The sequence below is a fragment of the Caloenas nicobarica genome, chromosome 9 (assembly GCF_036013445.1).
Source record: "Caloenas nicobarica isolate bCalNic1 chromosome 9, bCalNic1.hap1, whole genome shotgun sequence".
NCBI lineage: Eukaryota > Metazoa > Chordata > Aves > Columbiformes > Columbidae > Caloenas > Caloenas nicobarica.
The window spans coordinates 16,780,984-16,803,264 of NC_088253.1; the positions used below are offsets into that span (position 1 = coordinate 16,780,984).

General features: G+C 45.5%; 1 protein-coding gene across 1 annotated transcript; it reads left to right on the plus strand.

The window, feature by feature from the left end:
* Positions 1–269: 269 nt before the first annotated feature.
* Positions 270–21,979, plus strand: TSNAXIP1 (translin associated factor X interacting protein 1). Its single transcript, XM_065641087.1, has 16 exons — positions 270–344; positions 3,966–4,056; positions 5,743–5,855; positions 6,226–6,349; positions 7,416–7,509; positions 11,433–11,629; positions 12,298–12,451; positions 13,230–13,399; positions 14,800–14,959; positions 15,250–15,380; positions 16,667–16,795; positions 18,416–18,577; positions 19,425–19,534; positions 20,367–20,490; positions 20,823–20,929; positions 21,720–21,979. The coding sequence occupies exons 1-16, from the start codon at positions 280–282 to the stop codon at positions 21,955–21,957; spliced, it is 2,169 nt and encodes a 722-aa protein (XP_065497159.1). The 5' UTR covers positions 270–279; the 3' UTR covers positions 21,958–21,979.
* The last annotated feature ends 302 nt before the right edge of the window (positions 21,980–22,281 follow it).

Here is a 22,281-nt window from a genome sequence, read left to right on the forward strand (position 1 = left end):
CGGACTCCCTTTCCCGGCGTGCTCCGCGGCAGCGCTGTGCCGAGGGCCCGCCTCGCGCCTGCCGGCCGCCTCCTCGCAGGGGCCGGTTTTAGCCGCTCCGCCACGGGGGAGGGCAGCACCGTTTCGGCGGCCTCGCTCCGGGCCCGGCCGCTCCTCAGAGCCCGCCTCCCGCCGGGGCAGGGCTGGGCCGCGCCGGGGCTGGCGCACGGCACCAGCGCGTCAGGCGCTGCTGGGCCAGCTATGGCGGCACGCGAGGGGCCCCGGGTGGGGGGGGTCTCCATGGCGACGGGTGTAAACAGCGCGGGCGGCCGGGCCATGGCGGCGCGTCGGGCTCCGCCGGGCGGGTAAGGGCCGGGCCGAGGGCAGGAGCGGGGTGTCGGTGTCCAGGCCCTGCAGGGAGACCCGAGCGGAGCGCTTCCATTCCCGCGGGGCTGTGGTGCCTCCCCGGGCGCTGTCGTCCCGCTCGCCGAGACCCGCGTCAGAGCGGAGCGGGGGCGGCAGGACGCGGGTCACCGCACCGGCCTGTCTGGAAGGGTTAATAACCGGGGAAGGCGTCCAGGAGCTGCCCTCGGGACACGGCATTTCTGTAGCAAGGGCCGTGCTCACTCGCAGCGGGGCAAGGAACCTGCCGAGTGACTCCTGTGGCGTTCACCTGGCCGTTGTTACTGTTTATAGCTGCCTGTTTATAGTTAGTTTATCCTTTGGAAATCAGTGCCCATCCCTGCTCGTTGTTTTCTGTACCATTCCTTTATCAAAGCATCTGTCTCTACCATCAATATCTTGTTCTAGTTAGTCTGAATAGTTCAGAACAGTTATAAAAGCAGCAAAGTCTCCTCTCAGATAGTGTCTGAGATTGAGAGGAGACCTTCTCACTCTACAACTACCTGAAAGGAGGCTGTAGCTTGGAGGGTGTTGCTCTCATCTCCCAAGTAGCAAGTGATAGGACAAGAGGAAATGGCCTCAAGTTGTGCCAGGGAAGGTTCAGATTGGATATTAGGAAAAATTTCTTCCCAGAAAGGGTTGTCAGGTATTGGAACAGGCTGCCCAGGGAAGTGGTGGAGTCAGCATCCCTGGAGGGGATTAAAAGACATATAGATGAGGTTCTTAGGGACATGTTTTAGTGCTAGACTTACATTATGATTGGACTCAGTGACCTTAAGGGTCTCTTCCAACCAAAATAATTCTATGATTTAGAGACACAAGTCTCTGTTTTGCTGCTCACCCTTTCCCTGCCTTCTGGGAGCGCAGGGCTGCTCCCCAGGGGAGGGCGAGACATCACCAAAGGTGACAGCAGCAGACAGAAAGCCCTTCCCAACAGCACCCACCTCGAGGCCAAGGGCTGGATCCAGTCCAGAGTGAGCAGCTCAGAGACAGGACTGGAGATAAGGCTACAGTGTAGGTCTAAGGCACATCCAGGGTTGAAGATAGTTACACCTACAAAGTAGCTCTGGGAGGGCCCAGAACTGAGCTTGAATGCAAGAGGGTCCATGGGTGATGGGCTCAGCTGAGGCTGGTTGGGGTAATTAAGGCTGATTAGAGGCTCTGACAACTGCCTGGGCTGTCTCAAAAAGAAAATTCTGGTGTGTTTGTGGCCGAGCCTACTTTTGTCTGTATGTCTTGAGCCTCCCTCTGGCACAGTGAAGGCCTAATTTATACCCACAAACAGGCTTTTATCTTCAGATCTCAGACTTCGTTGATGCAGGTGGTCTAAAAGCGCACTGTCACTGCTTTTTCTACTAGAGAGCTCCAATACAGACAGCCAGGTCCACATCCATTCAATAAAATTTATATACGGTAAAAGAAACTTTGCTTATATCGAAGCTGAATGTTTTGCACTCCTGGGAAGTACCTTTCATCAAACGAGCAAGTTTTCCGTGCTTCAGTTTTGCTGGCTTGCACAATGCTGAAAAAGCCATCAGTTCCAAAGCCAGGCTGTCTGTATCACAGTCCAAGTAACAACCATTTTCACTCATGGGAGAAGTGATAGGTATTTATATTTTTTTTTTTTTCACTCAATATGGGTGCCTGGGAACAGGCACCTTTTGATTTCCAAACCCCGGATGTTGTAGTTGGACACCCTGCTTCTGTCAGGTGAGTGAAGAACTGTCCTGGCAGGTCATGTGCTGACTGATGTGGCTGTAAAGATTGCCCTTAGCTTAAAATCCCTTCCTGCAAGAAAAAAACAGACACGTGGTCTTGGGTGGTAAGTGCACTCAGCTTTTATGAAAGAAAATGGAAGTAGAGGCTGCTCAGTATCAAACTGGTAGCAAGTTTAGCTGCAGATAAGAAGAAGAAATATTTCTGGATAGTGAGGAACCTTATTTCATTTAAATGCATGAAAAGTACTCTTTAGATTCTAAAACAAGTGTTACTGTACATGTAATGGTCTGTTGCGTACTGGAGACTTTCAAAACACTCCACAGTTCTGACCAGAGGCCACTTCATGCTCATCCTGCTCCTGGAGTGTCCCTGGCCAGCTGAGTTTGATCTTCTCAGGCCTGGCTCCCAGTTGCCGCTGCTTTTCCACATCTCCCTGTCCCAGGCACACGGCACGAGCTTCCATGGCTTCCTCGTGCCAGTGCAACTGTGCCACAGAAGCACATTGTGCCAGCTGCCATCTCCTCATGAGAATGAAGCATCTTCTGTGTGTCTGTGATCACTAAGCAAAATTAAAAGACGGCGCTGGGTTAGTTTTCTGCTGAGGTGATGCCCCAAAGCAGCTCGCAAAGGCATCTGATGAACAGTGGCAGCAGCACGAGGTGCAGAGCTCACAGGAGGAGATGGTTTGGCTCTTTGGGAGCAGCAAGCTGCTGGATCAGCTTACGGTGTCTCAGGGAGTCTCACTCACAGGAGCAGTTCCTTGGGAACTGCTGGTTGTCGTGGTTTTGATTGCGGAGTGACAATAAAACCGTGGCAGATGTATTGTTAACCCTCTCTCCCCCCACCCCTTTCCCCTTCAGCCCCTCCCTCTCCCCCCTTCCCACTAAGGACAGGCGATTGGGAGGGAAAGAAGGACAGAGAGAAGAAAGTTGGAAAAATTAAAAATGTTTTACTAATGCTACCAATACAAATAGAGAAAATAATGCAAAATATACAAAACCAATCTTGAAAGTCCCGGCAGCTGCTCCGGCAGATGTGGGGCTGGCACCCGAAGTCCTGGACTGGACTCTGCAGCCAACCGGAGCTGGATTCAGTCTGTCACTGAGCCTCAGTTTGCAGGGACAACTCGCAAGGTCCTCTCCCAATGTCGGCCATAAGGGACAGGGACGAGATCCTCGTGATCTCCCACTTTTATATGAAGTATCACCTGAATGGGATGGAACATTTAGTTGGTCAGTTTTTGGTCACCTGTTTCCGTTCACTGCTCTCGCGGGATGTGCATCCATCCTTATCAATGACCTCGCATCCCATTGCTGTGTCTACCAAAACATGTATCTAACTGCAGTTAGTAAGAAGACTTTAGCTGACAGGGAAATTCACTGAAAGAGAAACTTGCTTTTAACAAAACCAGGACACTGGTTCTACTGGCTGTCAGGCCATCCGTGCCACGGCATTGCTGCCGCCCCGGAAAACGGGCTTTGCAGGCACTTTTGGGAGTCCAAATCCCAGTTCTTGACTGTTGGTTATCAGGTTTTCTAGCTCTTTTCCTAACCTCTCCTCTCCAGAAGACCAATGCGTCCCAGCTCGCCCAGCCGTAGGGTTCAGCCCAGTTGCTCTCACTGGGACAGGGAGGAAAGTACCGAATGTTGTGCCAGGTATCAAACAGCAAATCCCGGAGTTCAGCTGCCGCACGAATGTTTCCATCAGTCCCTCCCTTGTGCATTATCCCATTGGATATTTTCATCCATCAGGCACTTCATAACTGGTTGTTTACCTTGGGTCTACGTGAGCCAGACTCTCAATCTCCACTGTAAATTTAGTTAATTCTGTATGTTTTGAAAAGTTTTTTTCTTGCCATTGCACAGGACCGGTCCTGACTCTCCCTCTGAGACTCCAGATTGCCAAACACGTATCAACAGTCTGAAACACGTCCTGTCCAAGAAACAGAAGACTCCGGTGAGTTGAAGAATTCCAGTGAAACATCCAAAATTTAGTTAATGCAGTCAGCTTTCAATCTTGCTGGAAGCCCAGGGACCATCCCAGACTATTAGGAAGTCAAGCAGGTTCTAATAATTTCAATATTTCTTATATATATATAATCTATATGTTACTGCTAAGTCTTGAATTTCAGATACAGATGTCATCTTTGTGAATTAATTACTGCATTTCTAAGGGTGGAGGAAAGAGGAGAGGAATCTAAATATTGTTCTTGGCTGCAACCTTTTGAGTGGACATACATGACAAATCCTGAAGCCAAAATTTGACCCATATAGTTTTAAAAAAACAGAAACCACATGACCGCATGCTGTTTAATCGTAGGATAAGAGCATCCTGCAGGAACATCTGCTCCCTAGTATTTATCAGTGTTAGTAAATAAAATAAACAAGCATAGGAAAAATCAATATCCAAATGATGAGAAAGTAAATTGCAGGAACATGTATACTAAACAAAATAATGGGAGGTCAAAGTCTATAAAAGGCATATGTATTTTTGGTTTTGCATTAGCATTTTGGTTATATTTCAGAAATGTGCCACTTCTATGACAAGCTGTATGTGCTACATTAGCACAAGAACTTGAAGTATTATTTTGTCCCTAGAGCTGGGACATTCTGTAAGCACTTTCCTCATTGTATGGAAGATTTTCAACTCTCAGTAAATTGGAATTGGACTGTTTCTCCAATGTAATCTTCCTGCTTCTTGCACTGAAATTAGGACATTTAAACTTCTGAGGCTTTACGTTTAACTGTTTCAAGGCTTCATCAGTCTGAAGTTTGGGTTTTGAAAGTCAAACCCTCCAGTTTGCCTATGATTAATTTTTTAGTAAATTTTACAGACCGAATAGGAAGGACTGAATTGGACAATTGCATACTAATAACTTGGTTTTAACAGTGAAGATAAAGTAGAGCAATCCAGCAGAGCTAGCTTTTCCCCCCTAAAGATACACTGAGAAAGTTTCAAGATAGAAATTATAGTCTTAAAGTTAGCAACAAGATTTTGCTTTCAGAAGAGCTTGCAGCTTCCGAAGGAAAATTCATGTATCATATTCTTTTTTACTGTTTCTCAGACCTTATTTTCATTATGTTCTACACCGACGCAAATTCGGCTCTTTCGTGTAGGGTCACCAACCTGCGTTTAAAACCCGTGATCTATGTGAGTGACCATAGCTCAGTGAGCGCTCACCAGGGCACAGCCCAGTGCAAAACTCCCCAGTGGAAACAACACCTAAGTCAAACCTGTCATTTGGGATTTCACCTGCATTAATGCGAAATTCTGATTTGTCTGTGTGATGCTTTATTTTCTAGCGTCCCCAGTGTAGACCAAGAAACCGTTTTTCACCCAAAAATGTGAATGCTTTCCCACAACCATCTAATCTAGGCAGCATGAACAATAGCTACCAGGAGAGCGTTCAGCTGTGTTCAACAAATGGTACTAGTCAGGGAAGATGACTTCTTCAAAGAATAAAACAAGTTTATTTGAATTTAGGTGTGGTCAAGTCCTGTCTGAGAAGAGTTTCAGGGTACAACCCTTGTCTTTCTGTTTGACTGTACTCGTAGAAAGTTGTATCGATTCTGGATTTGGCTCTTTGTTGTGAGTTTGTAGTGTTCTGATACAGCAAACGGATTTTTTTTTTTCCCCTTTCAGTCTCTCCAGCTTTCTGTTAGAGGCCATTGGTCCACGTGGCCTGCGTTTGTAGCCGGGCAGACTGTCCTAAAGAATCATAAACCCTGCTGTGCCCCAGAGGAGAGACAGCCTAGGTAAGCTCAGCCTGTGCTGTTAAACCACCAGGATTGCTGGAAGCAGGTTGTGAAAACCAAGACCTTACAAAGCAGAACCTCTTCCATTGTCGGTGAGAACAATGTGGGGCACCCCACAGGAGTTCAGCACAACAGAGAAGACGTTGCTGATTCTGACTAGCAGCTCTATAGGAGATGTTAAGTATTTATGTAATAGCCAGTCGTATTCAGTATAAACATTACCATAAAATGCTATCGTTTCATGATTGATTGACTGACATTGTATAGGGCAGTAGAAAGAAAACCAAGATCCTTCAGGTGATTTATGAGTTGGTTCTAACAGATATGACACACATAAGTCCACACATTCATTCTTTTCCTGTGTCTGCAGCAATAAACAGGCCCTTCCCGCCCTTCCAAAGCCACGATATTTGGAGCAACTGGAATCCTACCTGAGGAAAGAACTGCAGTCTCTTGATTTGACTAAAGAGAACTCCCAGGAACTGAAGTTACAGGTCTGATACAAGGTGCTCTTGCCTTAAAACTAGGTGCTGAGGTAGATCACTTAAATTTGCCATCCAAAGGAAAAAGTAGATGAGAAGAGTAGGCACCTATGGGTAGTATTGGATAAATGAGTTTGCAGCTCATGTTGGAGAAATTGCACAGAAAGCAGCTTATTTATATGTTGTGTTGCTGTTGTTTGCATGTTGTTGGCTTGTTCACATCTTCTTCTGTACTCTGCACCTTCTAGAACTGTTTCCATTTTCAAATCAATACCCAGGTCTTTAAAAAGACACAGTAATCTAAAGTGGAGGTGAAACAGAATTTAGTCACTGAGCTCCTGAAGATTCTTGCATAAACCCATAGAGAAGAAAGCATGTAGGTTCCCAGATTTTCACTGCAAAACCTCTCATTTCTGAAGTTATGTTTTTGTGTGTGACAAGAAAGGGGTTTTTCATTTCTCTCTTGCCGGAGCCTAATCAGGATCCCCAAAATTTGCAGCTTCTAATGGGTCTGATCCTGGAGAGTTCGTTGTATTTGAGGACACACCTCATGGAGACACTGAGAACCACCACTTTAATTTAAAACTCAGAGCAGGAGTGAGTGCTCCTGTTTTTGAAATATCCTGCAATTAGGGCATTTATGTAGACCATGGGAAGTTTAGATTTGATTTTCTCTGCGCAAACTAATTCAGATTCTTATTCTCAAATGAATCCTCTAGTCACAAGGAAAGAAAGTGGTAGATGGAAGAGAATGTAAGGAAACAAATACTGACTAATAGCAAGAGAAAACTGAGGTTTCATAAATGTGTTTCTGCCTTGAAAATCTTTTTACTGTCTTAGGCAACATGTTTAATTGTATTTGATAGCGTGAACATTATTGTGAAGTCAACAGGGGAGAGAACTCCACCTTCATATAAGGTGTTTGGGATGGTGGACCAAAAATGAAGGGACAAAATACATTGTGGTAGCAGTATTTTTATACTTGTTCTCACTGTCATTAGATGCCATAAAACAGCTATCTCTGAATTCTGAAAAATCTGCCACTAGATGTTTTCTCAAGTTTTCTTTCTTCTCTCAGCCCTACAGAGAGATCTTTGACTTCTTCATAGACAGCTTCAAGACCTACAAGCCCTTGCTGGCAGCTATAAAGAGTGAATATGAAGCTACTTTGGGTAAGCTCTTCAACTTTGACCTGTGGGGAAAAACTCTAATGTAGACATGTTCTTATGGAGCTTAGTTGTGTTGGACACATACAGGGGATGAACAGCCTAAATAGATGATGCTGGTAAAAACATCTTTCTGGTCTGTTAGGCCTATTTCCTTCATATATAAGATTAAGTTGTTGGAGGGGGTTTTTTCCTATAGTATTTTAGATTTTTATATTTAGATGTAAGATTTTCCGATTTTTTAATACCTTCATCACACAGTTTAGGCAACAGCAATGTCTCAAGGTTTTCCTGGGACGACCATATTTATAGTGGAGTGTGTTGGACTCATCTATTTGGATGCACTTGCTCCGTTAACTTGAAGCTTGAATTACTCCTGCAGCAAGGCAGGGCGAGAGCTGAACAAGCTGTTCCCTGGCCATTCCTGGTGTGCTTTAAACTCTGCCTGGCATCCAGATGCCACGGTGATACCAGTACTTTGTAAACAATCACAGAGAGCCAGAAATAGCCCGTAACCAGGAGCTCATTTCACGCTGGGCACTGAGCAGCTATCAAATGTCAACAGTTTTCTACAGGGACAGTCTCTTAAAGGATAGATGTTGTTTATCCCAGTATCTGTTACCTGGACAACCTAATCATAGACCCACCTTATGGACAAAAATCTTTCTTTGCAAAGTATCCTCCAAACAGGTGAATAAGTCAATTTTAGTCACTATATAAAAACATCTTTAAAAAAAATCAGTTTCCTTGCAGAACTCCTTAGTGCACATCTCTTTGCTTCAGCTCCCAGCGAGATCACTGGTGTCCATGCAGCTGATATTCTACTGCTTTCTGAACCTTTTTTTTTTTCCTTAAGCATTTATTTACCGACTCCTCAGTATTGCTTGGCTGTGATATTCCCTTTTTTTCTTTGAAGTTACTGGAGACCCAGCAAAACATCTCTTTTGTGATAACTTTATTTTTGGAACTCAGCTGAATGCAGTGAACCGATATGCCACAGTAGCAAGTGTACTTGATACTCTAAGAATAAAAAAAAATAATGTTGGGTGGTTTTTAAAATTTTTTTCAATACACTTTTCTGTATATTGAGGGTTCATTTTCCTAATTACAGATTTTACTTTGCTAATGAGGGCTACATGACATCCATCCCCTTTTAGCTCAAGGAACTGGATAGGGCCCAGCGCTGCCACTTGCTGGACACCTCTGTGAGCTGAGTCCACTCACCCAGCAGGACAAACAGACACCAAGAACTGCAAAGCTTCTTGTTGGTTTAGTGAGTTGACTTGCCGATGAAAGTGTCTGAGCTAGAGAAGAGACAAAGGCAAGTGTCTGAGAGCAGAAATAGTACAAAACAAAGAGAAAAGGAAGAAAATGTACCAATTTGTAGAACTGCTCTCCTAAATATTTATCTTTATTCTTAAATTATATCTGACTGTGCTTAACAAAAACAACTTCTTTAAAATCTGTGAGAGGTGGCCATTCTGAGGGCTCCTAACATTAGAATTTTATATTCCATTTATAGTCCCTCACTACAGTGCTTGCAGTCTTAAGGTGCAGCTTTGGAGGCAGATAAATGGGACACTTTGCTTAGAGAGATGCACATGCATACTCCATCTGTGGCATTTCAGCTCCCTGTGAAACTGAAACTAAACCTCCTTTACACCACAGCATTGCATTTCTCAGCAGGCTGGCTATTATCTTTGCAGTCTGATTTGGCAGCTTTCTCTCGCTCTGTTTTTTCTGCCCTGGTCACAAATCCTGTGCTAGCAGAGCCTGTATGACATTCAAGGTATTCACCATGGGGGCAGGTTCTCCCCTTAAATGTGCAGCGTTACAACATATTCCCAGTTCTGTCAGAATAATTTGGCTAAAAAAAACCAAAAAACCCCCAAAACCAAAACATTATTAAATGTTGTCCTAAAACTGTGCTGCTTACACTGTCTATTCCACTGCATCATTTTGGCAGCACGATATCTGAGGTAGCTCGCTCGTGCATCGCTGGGCACGCAGATCAGAGCGGGCAGCTGCCTCTGATGGAAACGGGGATGCGCAGCCTGTGCTGGCTCCTCACAACTGTGTGTCTTCTGCCAGAACTGCACATAGAACTGCAGCTGTAGCTCCTTTGGGTGTTAAAGCCTCAGTGCTGGTTCAGCAAGACATTACAACCGTTGTTTCTGGAGTTAATCCACATGAACGTGAAGGTACAAAGCAGAATTTGGAACATAGAACTGTGGAGGGTTAGGTCTTCATGGGGATGTTATCCACAGCTGGATCAATTTCTTTATTAAAATAATACTTGGGTTGCTATGTCCACAGGGCCTTCACATTCACTCCTTTGTGGTGCTAAGACTTCTTGGTCCATCCAGCAATTCTGTACGTGCAATGAGCTGCACCACAGCCTGAATTCTTTCCAAGGGGAAGAATGTCTGTCTTTTCTTGGCATAGGGAGAGTTACGAGAGGTCATCAGAGAGCTAAACTTCCCAGATGCCTCTGGCCAGTGTCCACACTACAAACTAATCATCTTGGCTGACAGCGAGTTGTGCTCTAACTTCTGACATATAGGCAGCTACAATTAAAAATACTATTGCACTTAATTTGAAGGGGTTTGCCTGTGAAACACTCAAACTGTGCCTCGAAACAAGTTTGCTGAAGTTTTAGTATGGTCACACTGAGCAACCAAACAGGACAGCAGCAGAACCTCTGTGCTAATGCTCTAATTTTTGCCGTCTCTTCTCATGATGCAAGTATCACACCAAGAGAGCTTTGCAAAACCTTTGGTACAGTTATAGCATGGGAAGGAAATTCACACCCTAGTATAATAAAAAAAGTAGTTCCTGTTCTTAGATTTTTGCATGCGTTTTAACTTTTAAAATGCAAAATCTGTTGCATAGTATTTGTACATAAATACTAATACTGGTTTTTACTGAGGAGGAAAAAACGCTCCAAATCAGATTATTCAGCATCCACCAGCATTTCTATCAAGAGATAGAAATGTTCTAGAGAAGGAGTAACAGTTTTGATTGCTGAATAATGCAGTTATTCACAAACAAATTGAGGCTTGCCTGATTTGAATCACACCATATCCTGTCTTCTATCATTTTATTCTCTTGGTGGAAGTCTATATAGTCATAAAAATGAGCCTCCACACCAAGGAGGTGACATCAGACCAAATTCTACCATGTAACTGTAACTGGGATGTGGGACTCAAGTCAAGTACTGTCACTAGGTTCCTCAGGTAAGTATCTTTAAGATAAATTTTCAAGGTAAAGGGGAAATAACTGAGGGTGAAAAGCACATGTTACAGCAGAGAAAGCCAAGGGGAATATATGAGTTCTTTACTAGATGTATGAAACAGAAAGGCAAAAGAGAGGTCAAGGCATTCCTAAAAAGAGGGGAGAGTAGGTAGACAACAAATTTGTATACAAAAGGTTGCATGAGGCCATGCGTTTGGGGACAAGAAAGCAGATCAAAGTTCATGAAGAACGTGCCTCCACAAGAGGCTAAATCACTGTTACCAGCTGTCTTTAGCCCTATATGCTGAGTGTGCTTAAATGGTGACACCTTCCCACGTAATGAAATATGACAAAGCTATCAGTACTCATCTCTTATCAAAATCTTAAATACTCTAGAAAATAAAATGCTGTTCATCCTTTGTTTTCCAAACCACAATAAATGGCATGAGCTGAAATCATAAATCCTTATGTAACAATCCTTATGAAGTTCATATGCACAGCTGGATAAGCAATGTGATATAATCCCAGAAGGCGCTACCCCCAGTCCTTAGGAACTCACCAGGCCAAGCAGTAAAAGCTCCCTGTTCAGCCCTGCTTCCTGCCAGTGCTGTTTTGGCTTTGAATATTCAACAGCCCAGCTGAGTAAAATTCAGGCATTGCTGCTCATTGTGAGACCCCACCTCTGCTTTCCGTAGCTCATCAGCAGAAGACAATTCGTGCCCTAGAGCCTCTGAAGGCCATGGTGGCTACTGTCTCCGAGGAGTGCACCCAGCAGATACTGGCACTGCAGGAAAAGGAGAGAGATGAAATAAATATGTTAAAGCAAGAGAAAAAACATTTGTTAAAGTTCATTGACAACATGAAGGAAGAAAATAATTCTCTTCAGACTCAGGTAAATTATACGACGATGAGTCAAACGTTTCCCAACTGCAGTTGGATGCATTTTGCACACCTGATCTCTAACCTCCCAGCCTCTCATCCTTTGGTGCCAGGAGAAGTTCTGGAGCAGGCACTGAACATCTGGCACGGTAGCGATGCTGGATCTTGGCCAACTCCAGAGAATATCCTGTTCCCTTGGGACAGGCTGTGCTGCTGCTGTCAGACATCTTCACTTGTATCTCTTGTCCCTTCTGGCTCTTCCAGTGTCACATTTGAAGGAGGGAGGAAATAAATATCTTCCTACTACTAATGTTTTAAGTTCTTACGTAAAAGTACATGTACTCTTTTACAACATCATACCCTTAGCATCTTTAAATATGTATCATTCCTCTTAAACGGTGTAACTCAGATCGTGAAATGTATATAATTCACTCTCTAGAAGGCTAAAAATCAGAGGGAGAACCTTTTCGCACACTACTTCCAGGTTTGAACCCATCATATTTCTATCTGGTCCATCCTTTTCTACAGTGTTATCACTTGCCTGCTCTCCTGCTCCAGTTTTTCCCATTTTGCCTCCCTTATCCTACTCTCTGCTCCTTAGTTTCTGCTCTAGACCCACCAGACCAGTCCAAGAGTTCCCACTGATGGATCCTGATCGATCCAAGCCTCTGTTTCCTGTAGGTCGAGCATCTGCGGGAGAGCGTCACTGAGGAGTATGCTCACTATCTCAACGAGCACGCTGCCCGCAAACTGCTTCTAGCAAAACTGAATGATATGCACAATGAGCAGCTGGAGATGACACAGCAAGCCCAGCGTAGAGAGAGCGCAGATCTCTGTAAGAACCTGTCCTGCACAGAGACCCAAACACACACCCATGGGTGCAGCTTTGCAGAAGAAATTCAGAGTATTTCTGAACTATCTTCAGATATGCTTTGATTCTTAAAAGAAGTTAGACAAATTCACAGCTAAAAAGTCCACGTAATGGGTAAGAAAGGGAATAGGCAGGGATGTACCTACCAGCCTGATCCGATTCAGTCACTGTGTATATTATTGTACACTCTTGCTTAGCACAGCAGGTAAATTGAAGGCAGGAGCTGCCCAGTGCAAAGGTTCCTTATGGATTTTGACGCCATTGCCAACTGTCAGCACGTCTTACCCAGGCACAGATGGCAGCTGTGTGCCTGTCTACAGGGATGGACAAAACTGCTGAAATTCAGGTGGCACAGAGACCTGGCACAGAGGTTACTCACGGTGGTTGGGACCCCGTCAGGAGGTCGTCTCTGTTGATCCACAGTCGGGTTACGGGCACCCATCAAGCTCCTGCTGCTTACTCGCTGGCTGTGCCGTGCCGCTGCCTAAGGGTTTGGCCGCCCATGAACCTTTCTGTTAAATCAAAGCCAAGCCCGAGCCTTTGAGTAGGTATGCAAGGAGTCAAGAATGGGAACACTGCAATATAATCTTGGACTTGCAGTTCTTTAATAATACAGTTACACCCATTCAGTTCTTGGCAATGCTTTGCAGGGTTATGTGGTCTAAAAGTTTAATAGACAACTTAGAAAAATATTACTGCAACTTTACTGTCATGAACTTTCATCAATGGCTGTTGTTTAAAGATACCAAGGGTGAAGATACGGTGAAGTTAAGTTTGGCATTGAAGGTAGCCCGGCAGGACCTCACCAAAGCCCAGGAGAAGCTGAACCTCATGATAGCATACTATGCAGATGTTGTCCCCAGGAGAGATTTTGAATCACTGGAGAAAAAAAACTCAGATTTACTTCAGGAGGTGAGAATAAGCTAATTTTCAAACTATACTACATAAATACAAACATAACATGATGCTTCAGTATTCAGGTTGGGATAAGGACTCAGTAAACCTAGAGCTCACATAGGGCATTTCTTTATTCTTTGTACATGAAATACATGAAAAGCCACTTCCCCCATATCTCCCTACCTATTGGAGTCTCATACTGTCAGAGCACTCAAAATTAGTATGTTGTCACAAACCCTTAACATCGGGTTTAACCGAGTTAACACTGTAAAATGCAGACCAAGAGCCCACAGATTGCAGCATGAGAGCTGCTGTCTGAAGTCCTCATATATATAAATAAATGAACTAGGTTCCCCTCACATACATTGCACAGTTTTGTCCAAATCATGGCTAGCTGAAACTACTGCTGGGCTACTAATGCTTCGCTGTCTAGCTGGGGTATTGCATTTTCCAGGAGTATTAAATGGCTTTTTTATCCTGCTGGAACTCCAGGATCATCAACCCAGCTACGGGGCTGATCAATACATTTTCCAGCTGTGAAAGAACTGGACTGGGCTCCTCATGTTGTACCTGTTTGCTGCCTTTTCAGAATAAAAGTTTGCTTGGCTTGCACTGGAGATTCACGGGAGCAGTGTCACAGCACATGCAGGACAGAGAAGGGATCACAAACACCAGGGCTGGGATGGGGTCTGCTTCCAACCCCGCAGTGACCTGCTCTCTAAAGCAGAATGAAAACCAGAACACGTTAGATCCCACCATGTAGTTAGTGCAAAGCTGTGAAAAGGGATGGATGAAAATCTCCAGGAAGGCAAAAAAAAAAAAAAAAAAAAAAAAAAGTACCACCTGTCTTTGTGTTTCAGAAAAGCAGCGCTGGGCTGTCCAAGATACACATGGGCCTTTGGCAGCTCCATTCCAGCCCTGACCACCAGCATAGCTTGATCCACTGTTCGTGTCCCTGTGTCGTGTCATAATAAATACAGACGTAGCCCTCAAAACCCAGACTAGAGCTGTGGTTACCTCTGAATCACAACGTACTTTTGTAGTAGCAGAACAAAGATAAATCTCATGAAAAACAAACACTTTCCAAATACAGCATAGTGGATCTGTAGGGGATGCACGTAGAAATTCCTGGAACAAAATCTTATGTTTCTCCTGCTCTCTCCTAGTGGATTAATATCCAGTTTTAAATACAAAAACAGGTATAAAAGAGTCATTGATATGGTTTTTCAGAATTTTTTGTAAATGAGATCAATAAAATTTAATTATTTTTCTTCTGCTCTAGAAGCAAATAGCCAGGGACAGCTCTCTGTAAGTCTATGGACTATAGTGACTGCTCACCTGAGCTGCCTGACAACAACAGAAAAATTCTATTACTCTCGTTTGTTTATTGCAATCCTCCTTTCTGTATCCTTCAGATAAAGACTCTGCAGAAGGATTTCGATCAGCTCCATCGGGAATATGAAACACTGCTGGACATCCAAAGAGAGACTGCAGAAGAGCGAGACAAGTTCTGCGCTGAACTCCAGCGAGTCCAGCACAACTGCACGCCCCGGCCAAACTGGGCCAAGTGTTCAGGTGCCAAATGTATTCCATAGTGGTTTGCTTAAGGCAGCTCATCTTTAAACACTTCGCTATGGTGCATTTCTTACCTGCAACACCCCATTTTCTCCTAAGCTGTGGCAGTGGCCTGAGAGAGAGGAGCTTGCAGGGTATCACATTCCACAGACATCTCAGGAGACAAAGTGGATGTCTGGAGATCTGTATCTATCACAAGGCTCCCAGTGGGGTTCACACAAACCCAGTGCATCCTCCAGTGTGAGTGCATCCTCCTCTTCTAGCAGCTCCGTGTCTTTTTGCTGTTGCAGAGGTGATTCCTGGTGGAGCCGACCGGTGGGACTGGCTGGCTGAGGGGAAGACCAGTGATCAGTTAGTAGACGTACTTCTGGAAGAAATAGGAACGCGAGTGCTAAAAGAGATAAATGCCTTCCATGGAAAGGTGTGTGCAAGCTTTCTTTGCTGCTTGTTTCCACTGAGATTAATCGGTAATAAATATCCATTAGGAAGGTAGGAGAATTGCTTTTATGGCTGATGTCTTCAATATTCACCTTCCCATTAGTAGAACCACCAAAAACTTTAAAGCTAGGAAAACTCAGGTGCAATGGAAAAGCTGAAACTGAGAGTGAGCAGAATGAAAACATAGCTAAAGTAGCCACACTTCACAATGATGCCACATGAATCATCAGACATGCAGATATTACTAGTGGCCCTTTCTAATGCTGCACTGTATGGCTGAGCCGAATTAACAGCTTCCTGCTGCCGAAAGCCTCGTCCTCCCCCCTGTCCCTGCCCCCGGTACTGGCTGCGGCAACGGGGAAGTGTCCAGCAGAGCAGTATTTGGTTTTTTCCCAGTTTAGTTCTCTGCTGAGATGAACTGAGACAAGCACTAGAATAAGTAGAAAGACTACATAGCAGGGAATGACTCTTTTTCCTGGCATCAGGAAGTTAATGCACCTCACACTGTCCCACTGCACTGCACCCCAGCACGTGGGGGAATCGGGAAATGATACAGGGACAAGGAAATGTTATAAGAATTCTTCACATCATACCAAGCATAACTGCACTGGTTTTCTCAGGGACAGAGTAGCATTTCTTCGGTCCTTCAACATCTCTTCCTCAGTCTTTCCAGAAGCTTCAACTGTTTGCCCTGCTATTCCTGGAAGATATTTCCAAGGAAGATCTTTCCTCTTCTATTTTTGCTGGGCAGAACTTCTCACACAGTCTCATTTTGTGTAAGGACAAGGTCTTTCAGCTCAGTGCCACCAAGAGAAGGTCCCACACCCTCCACCTCTGCAGCTACAGTTCCAGCCAAACACTCCGCACTGACCAACAGGTTTCCAGTACAACACAGAGCTCTTTAGCATCGCTCTGCTGTAATAAACAACTTATTGACTGCAAATATATTGCACTAGCGATAAGGTATGCTCGCAGCTGCCTGGACACAACAGGGACACGTTCAAAAATCACTCATTAAGTTTTAAGTAGTGTAAACATGGGGAACGGGTGATGTGGCTCTACTGTGGGCCCCAACTTAAGCAGGTCCACCCTGGAGCAGTTGAGATGCTGCAGAGGTGCTGACAGATGTGTTTTATAGTACTGGGAATGACACCCACACAAGTGACTAATTTTAATGGCTTTAGATGCTGAGAAGATGGATTCGGTGCTGCATGAGTGCCAGGGAGGCAAATACCTTACCTGTATCTGTGTTTCTTTTCCATTACTTAGGGCAAAAGTGACAAGGTGCCTGTGTACTTGAGGCATGAAGGTAAAGTCAAGAACAAAAAACCAACTAAGAAGGATGTGGTGAACATTCTAAAGGATATCTGGAAGGAGAAAATTGCACTAGACCAGCAGGTTTGTCTCATTTTCCTTCTCCACAAACAGCATTTGCTATGACAGCTAGTCCAGGTTGGGAAGCCAGGGTCTCACCCACATCCTGCCCGGTGCTTCATCTGAATCAAGCTGTATAAAACATTGTACAAGAACAAACCACCTCGGCTGGCAGCAGCCCCGTGCCTGGCAGGGCTCCCCAGGGATGTGACTCATGAATTAGGACACTGTCATGTGGATAACCAGAGTGGCTCCGTCTCAGCTCTAAGAGGCTTCTTCTGCAGCTCCTGCTCCCGGGACAGCTGACTCCCTGTGAAGCAGCAGACGCTCAGCCACCACTGCAAATTCAGAGGCATTCAGGAAACCAGAAGTCCGCACTGGTTGCTTTGATGTCCAGGGCTGTAAACTGCAGTGGTGCAGCAGCTGCTGCAAGAGCAGCTGAGCTGTCAGTGAGGACTCCCCCACCACGCAGGGTGCCCAGGGAAGGAACCACCTGAGCTAAATCAGCCACACTCGTGTGTCCAAGACCTCAGCCAGATGGACTGCTGCTACTCCGGGGTACGATAGTGCTCTGTAGACTGCAATGCCATCACCTACGCAGTGTCTGTTCTTAGGTGTTGGAAACCTTAGCAACACCTGTGCAGCCAAAGCATGGCCCGGGTTTTCTGCTGGGTTGATTTTAACCCATGCCAATCCATTATTAAGCCCCATAGTGTTTGTGTCTATGTGAGGGAAGAACATGTGGCGCTGCAGGAAAAACAAGGAGCAGGAGCAAAAAATAATTTATGTTAATTAGTTTATCAATATAAAAGTGCTTTGGTTTTGTTACACAAAAACCAAAGAATTTGCCCTTCCTTGTGGGCAAGGAAGACAAGGTGGGAATGACAAATGGAGGGCAAAGGGATGAGGCGTGTATTCTCTGCCAAGGCAGACATTACAGATTGCCTGTCTGGGGCAATGCAAGACTCAAAAAGAGAATAAAAGTGGCTGTTTAATTCCTCCCATGTTAGGGACAAGTATGATATTATCTCCCCAGACACTGGACAAGCCCTGTTCCTGTACCTCAGTCAGACGACAGCAACCTTGAGAGGCAGAGTCACTTCACAGATTTCTTCTCTCGAGCTAGAAACATCTCTGAGATCAGCCCTAAATGGTTTAACATTTCCTATAGCAGCTTTTATTTCCAGCTTGGTTTCCTGGGGAATTAGGGTTGCTGCAGTCACTGTCTGGCTCTACTGTTCTCCAATAGCTGCTTCCATTTCTCAACCCATGAGCCAAGCTCAGCTAAATCTGACAGGGGTAGTGCCTCACAGGTAGCAAGTTCCCATGTATTTCACAAAAACGTGTAGGAAAATAGAGACTTTATCCATGGTCTCAGCAACAGAAGAGCTTCATTGGAAAATTACCCACATTTAGAGAACAAACCTGGGAGAAACATTTTGGATGACCTAACAACAGGGAAGGCTCCAGCCAGCACTAGCACTGTGTGAGATCGCCAGAAGAAAGACATCTCTACACAGAATGTTAGGGATTGGAAGGGACCTTGAAAGATCATCTAGTCCAATCCCCTATGCAAACAGCTACAATCAAATGGGCAGATTTGATTTAGTTCCACTGCTTATGGGAGTTACTTGTTATCCACAGACAGGGAAGCGATCCAGTCTTCCCGAGTTCTTCCTCAGCTACCTCCAGAAGAAGTACGGAAACGCCGCTGCCATGGAATGGTCTTACAGCCTCTACGAGAACATGCGACTCTGTCGATCAAACCATGTCCTGAGCTCCTTCTACGACATACTCACCGGGAAGGTAGGCAACCTGCAACCCAGCACCGCACCTCTGCCCAGGCACCCCCGGAGTGACAGGCAGGAGAAGCAAAGCAGCTTCACCTCCCGTTCCTCCCACTGGGAGCTGCACCTTCTCATGACAATACAAGTAAACACTGACACACACTAGAGAAGGGAATCCTGTCCATGCAAGACATGGCAAGCTCTTACTGTTCCCAACAGAGCTTCTAGAAGACCCCATTTCTTTCAAACGCTTTAGTCACATCATATCTGCTCTCTCTGACGAGAGGCTTCTGTTTGCAAGCCGTACATCCATGCCTCTTTCTCTCAGAAAGTCTTTCCTGAAAGAGCTTGTGTTCTGTCCCTGTGCAAGGTTTGTGAAGATCAGGACACAAATTGCAGCATCCGTGCGGGCCCTGGCAGCCTTGATCCCCAGCACCACGTCAGAGCTGCAGAGCTCTAGCTACGTGGCCACACTTTTCCACCTCCCATAACAAAAAGACATGCAGCTCCCCCAGGTCCTCTTCTGCTTGCCCATCTTATATCTCATCTGGAAGAGGAAAAGTGGCCAGAACCAAGTACCACGGTCTGGGCAGGGAGGCAGCTGCCATTCTGGGGGATCCATGGTGCACATCTGCACCCCAGGGCTGAACAGTTTAAGCAAACTGTTCACCAAGAAGCTCTTGTGAACAGCCACCCTGAAAGCCACTGTGTTTCTTGCTTAATTATTTGTAAATCACGAAAAGCCGCTCACATAAAAGTTGCTTTAGAAGCAGGGACAGTCCTTTCGCACTTTTGCTTCCCTCTGGAAGGCAGACCAAGGAACAGATGAGGCAGTTACTGATCTGGGAACCTTCTCTGTTTCACAGGTGGGTGAAGAACAGTTCCATGGCCAGAACCAGGTGATTTCCGACCTGCAAAAGGAGCTGGCTGCCTGCGACAGCTCAGACAGCGGATCCCTGACCAGCGAGCAGTTCAGGCAAGAGGCCGACCATTGCCCACCGAGCTCTGCGTCTGGCACACGTCAGATTTGTGATAGGCTGAGTCTGTCTGCTTTGCTTATCCCCAGCGCAGCCAGAGGAGGCGGCTTTTTCTCTCTTTTAAATCCCTGTGTGGATGGCTGTAGCAAGTCTATACTTGTTAACCTCTGCATTAGATTTAGAATAATGTGAATACTGCAGGTTTTGAGTAGTGCAGTTGAAGAGGCCTGGGAGCAGACATGGGTGCTTCACACGTGCAGTGGAACGTGCCGGCAGCCCCTGCACCCCTCCCTGCTCCCTGAGGGGACACGGGACCCCACACAGAGCTCCCACCAGCTCCCCTGATAGCTCACAAAGCATTGCTGTGAATTTTGCTACAGGTGCAAGGTTTGTCAGTCTTCTCCTGGTCAATCAAATCAGCTGTACCTTCTAAGTGAAGCTCTGAACACAGCATTTCCTTGGGCCGCAGTACAGCAAGAGAAGCAGCAGCGGTTTCCAGCGCTTGGCTGGGAAGGCGGCTCTGGTACAGACACACTAACCAGTTGGGTCTGGGCTACCAGCTAACCCACACAGCTGCATTCAGAGTCTTCCACATTGCTCAGCATCCAACACTCACCTGAGTCCTAAGCTCTGCTGAAAGCTTTGCCCTTGTTTTGGTGTCCAAAAGTGCACGTGCTTCTTGACACATGTTTCTGGTTGAAAGCAATGTGTTTTTGAAGATCTGACCCATGGAATACATGCACGCACTGGTAGCCTGAAAACCAGACAGCCACACGGGCAGTTGTTAAGTGCTCGGACTGTAACAGCACACACACTTCTGTCTCCATACAGCACAGCTGTGAGGGAAGCTTTTCCCCTGAAAAAGAAGGAGTCAATCCAAGAACTAGTGGATGCAAGCAGGTCCAAGCTGGACAGCACTGAAGACCTCATTGACTACATGTCCTTATTCAAAGAAGTAAGCTGATGTTACTTAAGTTTTTCTTTCGATTCAGATTAAGCCTAATTTAGGGCTTAAATTAGCTTTATCAGACTAACTAGGCTTATCAGACTAACAACATTGCAGTGCCCACCACAGGCTCTAACACCCGAAGTTTATCTGCAGACAGTGGCAATGCAAGATTGTGCCTTTCCTGTGACAGGGGTTTTTCCATATTTCTATTTATTTCCACTTTTCACATGGAAATTCCATTTCTAGTAGAACCGAGTTATTTTAACACACATCGAGGGGTAGCTCTTATCCAGTCTGGAACACACATTCAGGGCTAACACACCTGTAACTTCTTTCAGGATGAGGAGGGAAACCCCGACCCTTTCGTTGCCAAGCTCAGGAGCCAGTATGTCAGGGAGAAGCACAAGTATCTGAGGCAGCTGAAGAACAAGCTGAGAGATTTAACGTAAGTCTGGAGGGAAAGGGCTGATGGGGACAGCAGATTGGGACAGCGCATGCAGAGGGAACCCCGCTGTGGACACAGCACTATCAGTGGGCTCCAGCTGTGAATATTGAAGTAAAAAGCCGAGCACCACTCCGCAAAATGCTGAACAGTGTCAGTTCCTGACCCAAAGGACTTGGATATGGCAAGCAGCAAGTAGAGAGGATTGGTTGTACCAATAATCCCCTTCAGGACTTGAAGTCTCATGTCTCAACACCCCTCAGCTCTCCAAAAACAGCAGTAAAATCCTGTATATCCTCAGAGTTTGGTTCTGAGGAGCGGGAAGAGCGAACGGGACTGACAACTGCAGATTTGAATAAGTAATTCTACCTCAAAACAAGATAAATAAGCAGCAGTTACTGCCTAGTGCTGGGCACTGAGTACTGAGGAAGATACTGGAGGCTGGTAGATGCCCACTGAGTTATGTACTGTCCAACGTGGGCACCAAATTAGCAAAGGAAAATGTAGTTCTGTAACAAAAGATATCACAATGCGTAACAGACGGAATGTCATCCCAGGTTATCACAAATCTAACATTTCCTAACTTTTGTTCAGTTTGAAACTTAGTACTTAGCAGTCTTTATATTACACGTATTTAAAAAAACAAAGGGATGCTAGTGGTGGCAGAGATAACAATATCAAAAGGCATCCCTGCTCTGCAACTCAAGCAGCACAGATTCTCACTGTAGCACAAATATTTAAAAATTCCTTTCACATACCACAGCAAAGCAGTGACCAAATTGTTTTTGAACAGAGAGGTGAATGCGGATGATCTGAAGACTGCTTTCCGTGTGATCAACCCCGATATTGATGATCAGACACTAGATACCTACGTTGGCCTGGCTTTTCAGGTCCAAAGAGAAGGGCCAGCCCAAGAAGTTGTCCCTGTGGAAACCGCACTGGAAAGACTACTCGCTGGAGATGTGAGACGAGTAGGGCCCTTGCACAGGGAGAAAGGCACAACAGGCGTTGAAGGCGACATTCACTATTAAGAATAAATGGATTGTTTGATCTACAGGTTTGGTATGAAGCTGAGAGTCAGAGTTCCTGAACAAAATACTTCTTGCCACATGTGCAGAGACACAGCTAGGAGCTAACAGCTGAGAGGACAGGCTAGCTTGAGCTATCAGAAACACTTCCAGCTTAAGTGGAAAAGCTCTCGAGTATGATTTTGCAGCCTAAGCAGAGTCATTTCAGCTCAGCAAGACTTGTGAGGGGGGGTTGCCTGATCCCCAGACAGAGGCTTCACACCCCCACGGTGCTGGGGTGCCCCAGGTATTGGGCTCTCTGCTTGGTGGCAAAACAACTACACTCCA